The sequence below is a fragment of the Ursus maritimus genome, unplaced genomic scaffold (assembly GCF_017311325.1).
Source record: "Ursus maritimus isolate PB19 unplaced genomic scaffold, ASM1731132v1 scaffold_16, whole genome shotgun sequence".
Lineage (NCBI taxonomy): Eukaryota > Metazoa > Chordata > Mammalia > Carnivora > Ursidae > Ursus > Ursus maritimus.
In genome coordinates, this window is record NW_024424008.1 from 35,230,547 (window position 1) to 35,243,402 (window position 12,856).

Sequence of the window (12,856 nt, forward strand, 5' to 3'; positions counted from 1 at the left end):
CTTAGTAAGAGAATAATAACTGTTTTGTATAAGATTATTATGACTCAGATTTAGCCGGTCTTTTTGTTTTCTGTATAATGTAATTAATGCTGTGTAAGATGGCTAGACAGTATCCCCGAATTGGTGGTGTGATTACATATAGTTCCTTTTAATTTTCCTGAGGGATGAGAAGAGGTGGGAAAAGAAGCAGAGTTCTTAGGAAGGTGTCTTTGGCGGTGTAAGTTTTCTGTTTCCTGAAAAGTGCTGTCCTCTGCCACTCTAAAAGGAATGCTCCAGGAAGAATTCCTTGGAATGTTAATTTCTTTTAACTTTTCAGCTGACAAACAAAAAAACCCAAAATTACCTCTGTTCCCCAGTTTATCAGGCTAGAAAGATTGGTGAGTTTAATGCAGTCAAGGCTGAAATGTGCCCTTTTAGTCCCAGTAAATATAACAGCAAGACAGTGCTGAATATTACCCATTGACCGTGGTTTCCGGCTTCTATGATGCAAAGTCCTTTGACTCTGCTTCCAGCCCTGAGCATGTGAATCCTTCGCATAATTTATGTTACTGTTGGATTTATCTGTGCAGTTGGTTAAGCCAGGTATTCACTAGAGGGTAGACTGCAGTATCTTGCCCATCAGTTACCTCTACTGGTATATATTCTTGACCTAAATTCTGAGTGGACATCAAGTCGAAGCTCACAAATTGAAGCTCAGAGCAACCCCTCTTCTTGTGGAGAGTACTGGGTTCTGTCTGATCTCATTTTCACACGAATGACTTCAGATACGAAGAGAAAATGCGGGTAGTTGTAAGAGCTGCCATGCCATGGTAGGTTAACTGTAATAAAGGAAGGTGAAGTCTCGTTTCTAGGGGAATGGTTTTGGTTTACTTAATGGTTTTCTCCACTCTTGGTCACAGATAACTTACCAGAGTAAGCCTTGTTTAGAAAGAACTTCACCTTGTGCTGTGACCTTATTTGCCCTTCAGCCAGGTCTACTAAACAGCAGTTTGTGTAGAACGTACTGACTGCTCCTGGATCAGCAGGGGCTTCTAGCTGGCCTCACGTGAACTTCTCGGGGGATTCCCTTTTCGATACAGAGTTTTGTTGGTTTTGTGTTCAGAATTATGTCAGGCTAGGTGAGTGGTCAGAGTGCCGTTGTTTGCAGTGGAGCTTTTACCTAGGTTTACTTCTGTCAAGTTTCTGGAACTGCCTTCTCTGTGTTTTCATTGATGTGTATGCTTCGAATATAAAGTGATTTTAATATTAGCCTCAGGAGGACCATTAAGAGAAGGTGAATCTGGGGCGCCTGGGTGGCTTGGTCATTAAGCGTCTGCCTTCGGCTCAGGGCATGATCCCAGAGTTATGGGATTGAGCCCCACATCAGGCTCCTCCGCTATGAGCCTGCTTCTTCCTCTCCCACTCCCCCTGCTTGTGTTCCCTCTCTCTCTGGCTGTCTCTATCTCTGTCAAATAAATAAATAAAATCTTTAAAAAAAAAAAAAAAAAAAGAGAAGGTGAATCTCTCATGAGTCCCGTGCCTCCCAAAGCCAAGAATCACTTTGGGTCATCCTCGTTACTGCTCCTCCCTCCTTGAGAGCTGGCCGGCATTCCTGTGTACGTGGAAATTGCATTTAACTCTGAAATGAAATTAAAACATTCTTCTGGACAGTATAAATGGATCAGAGCCGGCCCTGCACCACCCCGTGCTGACCCCTGAGCAAACACCTGTGCCTTGGCCTTCTCTCCCCTACTAGACAAACTGTCTGGGGCCTGCGGTTGGATAACCTGGCTTTTGTCCATGTACTTTTGGCTTCGGAAACCACTAATGTTTTGCCCTTCAGATGGGTAGCCTGGTATGTGCATGTCAGATGCCTCTTCCAGATTTGGGGGCACAGGAGAAAGGAGAGTGCCTGGGGCTTGCTGATGAGTCCAAAGCTCAGTGAGAGTGCTTCACTCTGTGTACTGACCCGAACTGTGAGGCTCTTGTAATTAATCCCAATTCTTGAAAAAGTCCCAATTACAAAAATTGGTTTTTATTCATTCTTGTGGGCAGCAAACCTCAAGTTGAGTGGGGGAAGCCAAGTGTTCATTTTCAGGTGGTGGTTTGTCGTTGCATCAGCCATGAGGACCACAGAATTCTGCTTGAAGAGCAGTTTGGGGTCAGTTGGTTGTTTTCCCGCATTTGAAGTGTAGCTGAATAATAACACCTTGTTAGAATTTTGAAAGGAATCCTGGTATAAAAAGCCTTTGTGCTGACCTTGGATTCATAAAGGATGCTGTTGAGCAAGGACAGACAAAAGAAGCTAAATTTGTATCTTGCTTTTGGTCTGGACAAAGCTGTGTATTAGGATAGATTTCGTATTCCTTTCCCTTATTCACAGTTTCCCCCAGCACCTCTGCGTTCTCCGTGTAATTTTAGAGGCTGTCTGCAAACAGCAAACGGGTCTCTTTCTCCTCTCTCGCCTTCTTTGCAGTTTTGGGGAGTTTTGCCTGGCTCACCTGTTACTGAAGAGGAACCCTGTCATGTTCTTTCAGCACTTCATTGAGTGTATCTTCCACTTCAATAACTACGAGAAGCATGAGAAGTATAACAAGTTCCCCCAGTCAGAGAGGTCAGCGGAGCTCTCGGGAAGGGTCGGGCAAGCAGTGGGAGGTGGGTGGCTGCTCTGTACACGTGGTGAGGCACAGACCCCGGGCCCCACGCTCCTTGCAGTGGGACTGCCTTCCTGGGCGGGGTGATGCTAGACAATTCACCCTGCAACAGCGTCCTGAGGGAAGTGCCGCCGGGAAGCACGGTCCTCTCATCTGTGCACTTACACCTTGGGTAGACAGCTTTTAGGATGCTGCAAACTGCTGTTGAAAGTAACATCCGTACCCTTGCCCACGTGATGTGGTAAAATTGTCCTGTTTCACCATAGAGAGAAGCGGCTGTTTTCACTGAAGGGAAAGACAAACAAGCAGAAGCGAATGAAAATCTACAAATTTCTTCTGGAGCACTTCACAGATGAACAACGATTCAATATCACTTCCAAAATCTGCCTTAGTATTTTGGGTAGGCCTGGTGTGTTTGGGATAAAATGTATATTTAAAAATGAAAGCAGATCTATAACAAGTGAGACCTCGATGCTATGGGAAGACCCCATTTTTTTCCTTCTTTGACATCAGCTGGGCCCATGCAGACCCCCACTTGAAGCCAAGATGGGCCCTCCTAGCTCTGTGGGATACCCTTCCCCCCCTGGGGCTGGACTGTTTCTCAGAAGCTGATCTTTTGTGCTCTCTCTCAGCATCCTTTGCCGATGGCATCCTTCCCCTAGACATGGAAGCCAGTGAATTGCTCTCAGATACATTTGAGGTCCTCAGCTCAAAGGAGATCAAGCTTTTGGCTATGAGAGCTAAAGCAGATAAGGACCTTCTTATGGAAGAAGATGACACGGCGTTGGCCAGTGCAGTCATGCAGGAAGCTCAGAAGAGGCTCATCTCGCAAGTGAGTGTGTCGTTCCATAAACAGGCCTGGTTACACCCCTGTGCTCCTCCGTCCACTCCCTGAGTACTGGCGGTCTACCTCAGATGAGGATTTTATTCTCACCCATGGCCTTAACACTCACCGCAGTGATGACGACTCTGCCTCTGTCTTTCCAGCTCCACCTTCCCTCGTGGCCTGACCCACCCCAGTTGTCTGCTTGGGTGTGCCACAGGCATCTCAGACTTCCTCTGCCAAAACTGAGTTACTCCTCTCCTTCCTCCTCTTTGTCTTCTCTCCTGGTCTCTATTGTAGAGAAGCAAACCGTTATCTACCAACTTGTCCACAAGGGAACCCAGTACTACCCCAGTCTGGAGTCTGGCATGCCAGGCTCATGGTTTCTTTGGCCAGAGTGTGAATATTGGAATCAGACTGATTCAGAGTGGTGCTTAATTGCCATAATCCTCACCAGGTTCCGGTTCTTACACTAGCCTCGATCACTAGGTTGTATTTCCCACCTGAGTCTCAAAAGCTTTGGACCCTAAAGAAATAGACTTTGACGCCATCCAATGTGTCTCCAGATGCTGTCCATTTTACCTCACAAACCCATCTCCCTTACCCATTCTGCACTTATTTAAGCTGGTGCCGTTCCCGGTGGTTTCCTCACTCAGCACCCTTCGTGTCTCTAGTTTCTTTCTGGTCCAGGCTGTGTACCACCTTGCTGCCACGGCAGTCTTTCTTAAGGACAAATTTGATCATTTTATTCTCCTGCTTAAAAGAGACTAGAAGCAGATTGGCTGCAGAGCTCAGCAGGGAACTATCAGGGTGATGGATTACGGGTGATGATGCAGACTGTGGTATTGGTTACCCTATACTGTCATATTTATTGTCTATACTGACGCATATTGTCAGATGTGTCAAATTGTTCACTTAGCATGGGTAAATTTTACTGCATATAAGTTATACCTCACTAATGCTACCTTTAGTCTAGTTTGGTGGCTTTCTGTCATCTTCTAAATAAAATCCTTATTCTTCGCCCAGGCACACAGAGGTCTTGGGTGTCCGTACTGCCCCACGCCTCCCGTCTCCATGCTCCCCTCCCTGACCTCTCCATTCCAGGTCACTGTTGATTCCTCGAGTGGGAGGTGTGCGCTCCTGCTGTTGTGCCTTTGCACATGGTCTGTCTGTCTGCCCGCAGGGCCTTTCCCACCCTGTCCTCCTTTCCTGCTGCCAAATTCCTACATCTTTTCAAAAGATGCACCTGCCTCCCTAGGCATTCCTCTTCTGTAAGTTCTTCAGCATCCTGCCACTTGTCACACCATGCCACACATCATAGCACACGGTGTGGTCTAGACGTAGCTTGGAGGCAAGAATTCTTGGCTTCATTTTTACATCCCCAGAGGTTAGCTTTGTGTCTGGCACAGAGAAGGCATTTGATAGTATTTATTGAGTTGAATGCATTTAAGTCACATTTTAAGCCTATCCCTATACTTACCACCTGCTCAGTCTCATATTTATTAAAGTGTTTATTTCTCTACTGATTGACCTTCTATTTCAGGAACTCTGATAAGACTTTTTAGAAATGGTGATTTACAAGCGAGGAACCTAGTGACTTTAAGAAGAAAAAGAATACTTTCCAAATTCAGAAGGATAAGTCTTACTACATATGTGGGCTACCATAATGATGATTTTTAATTCTAAGAGATTTATTAGAAAATATCTGTGGTTAGTGATCATTCATGGTTAAGAATATGAAGGCTTGGTCAAATCAGGTGTTATATGAATACATAAACCTTTTCTAAATGTGTGCAAAGTTACACAAGAAGAGAGAAATACAACACTGACTCTTTCATGCTTAGACATTCTCAACCATGTTTCATTTCACAGCAGGAATACAAAATGGCCCTTTTGGGTAGTCAGAAATGAACTCATTTTCATTCCAGAGGGAGCATGCCGAGGGGAGGAATTGACTGGATCCGAGATGGGTTTGTGTGGAGGTTTAGTGTTTGTTGTCAAGTTATTCAGCCTATTTCTAATTCCTGTTTCTTGTTTAGAAAATAAGAATAGCACTCACCCCAACCTACTTCACAAAGCCTTCTGAGTGTTTTGAGATAATGCTTATAAAGTCTCCAGGACAAAGGTGCTGGGTCCTAGACAGTTCCCAGCATCATAATAAAAGATAAACAGGAAGCCCCCGTAGTACCGTAGATCGGCCGTGCAGAAGGAGCTAGGTCAGGGAGAAGCCTTTGTCTCAGAACTTTATCTGTATAAAACATGCCTTTGTTTCTGTTACTACAGGTTCAGAAGAAGAATTTCATAGAAAATATTATTCCAATTATCATCTCCCTGAAGACCGTGCTAGAGAAAAATAAGATCCCAGCTTTGCGGGAACTCATGACCTATCTCAGGGTAAAAGATGACCTTGTGCTTTGTGGTCAGTGTCTCCCGCCTCTAGCTCAATACTCAGGATCTGTCACAGTTACGATGGTGCAGTTGGTCGGTGAACACAGGAACTCAAAATGCTACAAAAACCAGCTTTACACTTTTTTAGAATTCGACCAGCCAGACAGGCCTTTCAACAGAGAGAGAGTTTGACCGTAGGTTCCACAGAAGCTGCTTCTTGCCTTTTTCGTGCTGTTGAGTTTATGAAGGGCTGACTCTCTGTGCGGAGCACGTGTGTCCTTGATGCCAGTTTCGAGATGCCGTTTGGAAGGCTTTCTCAACTGGGGTCAAATACAAAGGCATCATCTTAGCTCCTTCTGGTGAGGGATAAAGTGACATTGGGCATCATGTTCAGTCTGGGGATGTTTTCCTTTAACACTGCCTCCACATCAGGAAATAACGGTGGGTCTTGGGGCGCACTGATGGGGGTTGGGCCGCCGTCACTGGTGGGATCCGAGGCCATGAAAAGTCGTGGTCTGAGCACCCAGAATATGTTCACATGCCATGCAGACATAAATGAGGCCCTGGCCTTTCTGGCAAAATTTTTCAATCCGAAATAAACGGAACATTTTTATTCCTTTCTCTGTTTACACTACGCTGTTTTCTTCCTCAAAAAATGCTAAAAATTGTTTTCAGTAAGGGCTACAACCAAATTGCATTTAATGTAGATTCTTCAAATACCTCTTTAAACTAAAGGAAGTTAAGGTAGGAAAGATAGGCTCATTGTGTGGGAAAAAAGGAGAACTTCCAGTTATTCTTATGCTTTTATTGCCCTGACTGTTTTAAAGCTCTGAGAGGAAAAAAAGAGTTTAGGTCCTTAATGAACTACTTAAAGGCCTCTGAACAGTAAGTCTGTCCCCGGTTTCTGAGCACACGCCCGGAGGAGGGCCACACAGGTGCCTTGAGCAGCACCGTGCTCCCTCACTGTCGGCTTTCCGTGAAAGCCGTGCAGCCGTCCTCTCCCCCGGCCTGGGTAGCCCTGTCTTCACGGTGGCTGGCAGCGTTCATAGACTTCCTTCCCTTTGTCGGGACTTCTCTCACAGGTGGGGCTATGATAAATCTCCCTCTAATACTGTTAGGTGAAATGGTTTCTTCCTCTTAGCAAAGAGGCCTGGTCCCCGGCATCCCCTTGTAAGACCTGAGAATGTTCTTAGCCTCATGTGATAAAAGCTTTTCTGTCTTATCTTCAGAGGAAGACACAGGATGGGAGTAGAACCATAGTTGCAGTCCTCTGAGAAAGCTAGTGTAGACAGATGAGCAACTTTTAGACTGCACAGCTTCCTGTCACTTGCTCCAGAGGCCCTGTCAGAGCCAGGACAGTGCCATGTACCACCTGCCCATCTAACATCTGACTTGAATTCCTAAGGGGCCTGCCTCAGTGACACTACAAGAGTCTTTAAACTGGTGGTGACCCAGAGCCAAGCCCGACCACCGAGCTCCAGCACTATCCCCAACCGTGCCTTCCGGAATGGAAAGGGCGTAGCTTATCAGTGGCAGTTCTGTGCCCTGGTATAAGGCCTGCTTGAGGCTCAGATTGTGTGGTTCCATGACCTTTCTTCCTCATCAGGAACCTGGGAAACTGCCTGTTGAATGGCGGATAGACAGGACGCTCCCTAAGATCAGAACTGATAGTTATTCTCTCACATCATGCTTACTAGCTTCTGTGGTCAATACAAGTGCAGTTGGCATTTCCCAGGAGAATACCATCATGTTACTTAACTTGTTGGTTTATGTACTAGAAATAGTCTGCTCTCAGCAAAACACGTCTTACTGTTCCTGTTAATATTTATCAGGTTGTGTTGCAGAGCTTATGTATTTATTCAAGAAAACACTAAAAGATGCCTCTGGGTCTGTTTTAGGAGGTGATGCAGGATTACCGCGATGAAATCAAGGATTTCTTTGCATTAGACAAGCAGCTGGCATCAGAACTCGAGTACGACATCAAGAAGTACAACGAGCAGCTAGCCCAGGAGCAGGAGCTGGCAAGACAAGCAGATGTGAGTGGGGTGGCTTACAGGGCCAGGGGGACACAGACAGCACAAGTAGCGTGTGACCCTCCTCTCCAGTCTGCCCTCGGCTGCGAGCTTTCCCAGTGCTTCTCGAAACCCACACAGGAGCCGAGGTTGGTTGGGGCGAGCCCTTTCGGGTTGCTGGTCGTGGACCGCTGTGTGTTCCTTTGCCATGTGTGCCACACGGATCACTCGATCAGGGAGGCTTCCCTTCCCTCACGGCAGGCCACATGAACTTGTCTGGAAAGTCATCATAGTAATACTTGGGGGCCGTGTGTGAATGCCCAGAAAGCAAGCTGGTCGTCGGGTTATTTAATCTGTGGTTCTAGTGATCAGAGCTAACTGGAGCCCCCTCGGTGTCTCAGTTTGTGGTCCTGCTCCCTAAGTGCCCCTGTTTCGGACAGAATGTCACTTGTAGTAAGCTGCTGTTCACTTCCAGACGCAGTGTGCTCACTTCTCTGAGAAATCCACACAGATCTGCTGTATTAAAAATTGATGAAGGCAAACTAACTCAGTCCTTTTTCTCTTTAATGCCATAACATCTGCCGTAACTTTCTAAAGGGAAAGTTCTACTTGCCCAGGGCTGACATGTTTTTTATTTTTTATTTATTTATTTATTTTTATTTTTTTAAGATTTGATTTATTTATTTGACAGAGAGAGAGACAGCCAGCAAGAGAGGGAACACAAGCAGGGGGAGTGGGAGAGGAAGAAGCAGGCTCATAGTGGAGGAGCCTGACGTGGGGCTCGATCCCATAACACCGGGATCACGCCCTGAGCTGAAGGCAGGTGCTTAACGACTGCGCCACCCAGGCGCCCCTGACATATTTTTTAAAATAAATTACTTCGGGACTTGCTCAGGGCATGTAAAGGTTCCATTAAAAAAAAAAAGTGTCAGTAGGTAAATAGTCTTTATTTCTCTTCCCTGACAGGTTGCTCCGAGTTTAGAAGTAATGCCAGCTCTTGCTGGCCAGGAAGGTGCCACTGTGCCCGCCGCTGCGAGCCAGCCCTCAACACCCAGAGCGGTTGCTGGCCAAGCACCGCCTCTGTCTCCTTCCCTTGAGACTGGGCTGTTGAAGAGGTTCATGCCCAAAGGCAGGTATGGAGCCGGTGCGTCAGGAACGGGGCTGACTGCCTCTCACCACGTTCTCCGGGGCGTCCGTGCCTTCCCCCTGGGCGTTTTCGCGGTGGCCTCTTCCAGGCTCCTCGCTCAGATTTGCAGAGAGTGTGGATGAGGGCGCACCTGAGAGGCAGAGGGCGGTTACTGCAGCGTTTTCGCCCCCTTCCTCTCTGCACGTCTGTGGCATGTTTTCCTCCGCAGGCCCATGTCCCTAAGCACCATCGCAATCCTGAATTCTGTCAAGAAAGCTGTGGAGTCCAACAGCAGGCACCGGAGGCGGAGCACAGGAGGGTTGCCGCTCGCGTTGAGCTCTCAGAGCCTGGACAAAATGTGCCATCGTGGTAAGTCCCAAGTCCCGGGCAGCTCCAGGGGCCGATGGCAGAGCTGGGTTTGGTACCTCGGACACAGTGAGGATACAGACAAAGACACATCCTTTTTTAAATGATTTCTGTTTTCTGATATTCAAAACAAACAACTTTGGGGATTTGGGATTCTGGGTAAGAAGAGATTTGGAAAAGAGAGTGAAGTGGAAAACTCACCCATTAGCAGCAAAGTGTTCATTCTTCCTGTCTTTCCACTCCTCACACACACGTGTTAGGCCTTATTTATAAAGTTGTGATCTTAGTGTGCATTTCTGGTTTGTAATCTACTTCCCTGCACATACTGACAATAATAGTGAACATTTGCCCATGAGCTGTTCTTTCCTAACTTTTCTCCCCGTGGCTTTGTAGCATTCTATCTTGTGGAAGTACTGAAACCTATTTACTGTTACACTCTTCTCAGAAATATAGGTGTTTTTCAATTTTTTGAAGTAATGTCACAGTGAAGTATATAATCTTTAGGATTTATTCCCAGCACTCAGAGCCCATGAATATTTTTAAAGCCTTTGGTGGTGTCAGATTGCCTTCTGTAATTTACTGCAGTTGTATGTCGGCAGGAGCCAGTGGCACACCGGTGTCTATTTTCCTCCGTAGAAACATTGGTCTTACAGTTCCCCATCTTCTTTGCCAGGCTTTCTAGATCAAAACTGGCTATGGTAATTTCCTTCTCTTTGAGTCCTAGTGAAAATGGACGTGGTTTCTCATGTTTATCATTTTTTGGTGTCTTTCTGAATTACTTCATTGTAAGAACACGTTATTTGGGATATTAACTTTATCATAGATCTTGCTAATTGTGTTGGGTTTTTTTGGACAGCTAAAACTTTCCTGTTTCATCCTAGCAACATCCTACAGCCTGGAGCAGGAGTCCAGTGGAGCTGTGGACCGCGTAACTAAGCGAGCGATCAGTACTCCCGAGAGTAAGTACTCCTCTGACGAGCCGGCTTCTGCTGAGTCTCTCCTCAGTCACTGTGTGTCTGTGGGAGCTGCAATAAGACTCCTCCTGTTGAAGGAGGTCTTTTACTAGATGAAGGTGCTCCTGGTGGTCAGCAGCATTGTGGTGCCTTGTCACATGGTGTCTCGTGATACTTATAACGCAACAGCCCGAGCACTAGCCGAATGTCAGTCAGGCGCTCTTCTGAGTGTGTTCACATGCATGAGCTCAGTTAAACTCGCAGCCACCCGTGAGCTTCCCTGTTGGACAGACAGGGAGGCTGAGGCACAGTGTCCCCGGGCAGTGGCGTGCTTGCCATTCTAGCTGGAGCCAGCCCTTGAGTGCCCCTGCTGCCTCGGGCAGCCCTGCTTTGTTGCTGACTCAAGTCGACGCCGGCAGGCACCGTGTACATCATCGAGGCCAGCTCCGGGAGCCAGCTGAGCCTTCGGGTTCAGTGGCCTGTTGGGGACCCACCACCAGCTGTGCCAAGAGCCTCTGTCTTCTCACTCCCATTCTGTTCTTTCCTGTTATTTCAAAGTCGAGGTGAGTTAGAAGTGTAGAGGATTGTTTCTTATTACCTTGTGTTATAGCTTCTTACTGTCCACGGCATGTGTGGGTGTGCCTCCCACCTCTTCGCTCTCCACCTCCCCCTTCCTCTGCCCGCCAGCCCCGTGCCGGGTTCTCAGGTCCCGCATACACCCCCTCTTGCCACACGTGGGGCGTTCGTGCGCCACGTCCTCATCTAGAACTTCCCATTCCCCGGTGGCCGCTGCTTCACCCTCCAGCAGCAGCCCTCCCTGACCCTTCGGACGAGATGAGGTGCCCCCTCCTAGCACTCTGACCTCCTCGGCAGTACTTGCTACCTCCACAAACAGCAGACCCTTGAACTGCGCTGGTTTGAACTGCGCGGGTCCACTTAGTGCAGACTGTTTACAGTGCAGCACCAAAAATTGTCTTAAAAGCATTTGTGATGGTCTTAGCAGCATTTTCTGTTCTCCAACTTACTTTATTATAAGGGTACAGTGTGCGATGCACATAACATACAAAATATGCGTTAGTCGGCTGTTGATATTGCTGGTAAGGCTTCCTTCTGGTCAACAGCAGGCTGTCGGTAGTTGACTTTGGGGAGAGTTAAAAGTTACATACAGATTTTCGACTATTGCAGGGGTTGGCAGCTCCAACCCCCACGTTGTTCAGGATCAGCTGTACCGCTTTGTCCTTGCAACTAGTTTCTAAGCTGTTTCACTCTTCACTGTACCCACCAGGCCTGCCACAGTGCCTGGGACACGGGAGGAGCGAAGCAGATGTTAGTGGGTTAAGTGATGGCACGAATGGCAGAGCTGGGGCCTGAGCTCAGGTCTCCTGATTGCAGTTCCCGTGTCCTTCTACAGCCTTTGCTCTCACATGCTGCTCGTGGGTGTGACTGCAAGACGAGAACACATTAGGGTGTTCTTCTCTTTGGTAGTGGTGCAGCCCGGGAGCAAGCCGTTCATTTGGTTGTACGTTCAGTCAGTACAAATTTATTGAGCACTTAGTGTGTTCTGGCTAGTTGCTGGGCAGTTCTTTGACCTGTGATGCTGTGATCTGTTAGAGTATTTACTGGGTTATAGAGAATTTCCATCAAGTCCTCCTTTTAAGGGAGAGTACCTGATGAACAGAGCTCCTACCCCACATCTCCTCAGATGACAACTGACTTGTAACTGCTTTTGTCATTAAAAGCAGTAATTTGGGGTTCCTGTATATTGAACAGGTGTCATGTTATATATGTGAAAAATTCAGCCTCTTTGAAACAGATTTTCTGTATGTTCTTTGTTCCTGGTTCGGAGGAACCGAGTGCTTCTATTTTGGCATTAGGAACCATATGCTGCAGAAACAGGGCGAATGCGTCTCATTTTAGTTTTGCTCATCCCCAGGAGTCCGATTCCAGTCTTTGGTTGGTTTCCTAGCAGCCCGAGTTCTTCAGCAGCGAAGCCTGGCGTGCTGCATTAATACTGCTTGAATTTGCACGTCCGGAGCTGTCTTTGCACTGGAAATAAGACCCTCAGGTGTCCCCAGGTCAACGGAGTACTTTTCTCTCTCTAGGCTCTTGAATGTAAAATTTGTGGCCATCTTTCCTTATTCTGAACCAGGAAGGAATGCTTGAAGAAGGTCTCCTATTAGCTCTCCTTCCTGGGAAAATTATCAGATCACGTAAAAACACTGAGTCCTGTTTTGTGGTTTGTAAATACACATTCTGTTGACAACTCGGGTGGGGTGACTGTCAGGAAGCGGTCTCAGCTCTACGAAGGCAGGAGGAAAAAGCTAGCCAGCTCCACTGTGCCGGCACACCGGTGGTATTCAGCATGAGCAAAGTGGCTTTGCTAAATGGAAAGGAGTCCTTTTCAGAGCTAGGTCTTAACTGAAAATCCGTGCGGGGTTCAGCAAGTCCCTCTTACTGCTGTCACTCAGGCAGCAGAGATGCTCCTGCCTTTGGTTCTAAGCGCTTACAAAGTGCACAGGGGATCTGAGAGCCACCGCATAGCTGCCTTTGCCAAG

At 47.2% G+C, this 12,856-nt stretch overlaps 1 protein-coding gene across 1 annotated transcript in view; it reads left to right on the forward strand.

The window, feature by feature from the left end:
* Positions 1-12,856, forward strand: part of NCAPD3 (non-SMC condensin II complex subunit D3) — a 57,415-nt gene that overhangs the window by 42,031 nt on the left and 2,528 nt on the right. The window contains exons 25-32 of the mRNA XM_008688327.2: positions 2,456-2,593; positions 2,900-3,033; positions 3,266-3,465; positions 5,740-5,850; positions 7,743-7,880; positions 8,823-8,989; positions 9,212-9,351; positions 10,230-10,307. Coding sequence (XP_008686549.1) covers positions 2,456-2,593; positions 2,900-3,033; positions 3,266-3,465; positions 5,740-5,850; positions 7,743-7,880; positions 8,823-8,989; positions 9,212-9,351; positions 10,230-10,307 — 1,106 coding nt within the window. The remainder of the gene's footprint in view (positions 1-2,455; positions 2,594-2,899; positions 3,034-3,265; positions 3,466-5,739; positions 5,851-7,742; positions 7,881-8,822; positions 8,990-9,211; positions 9,352-10,229; positions 10,308-12,856) is intronic.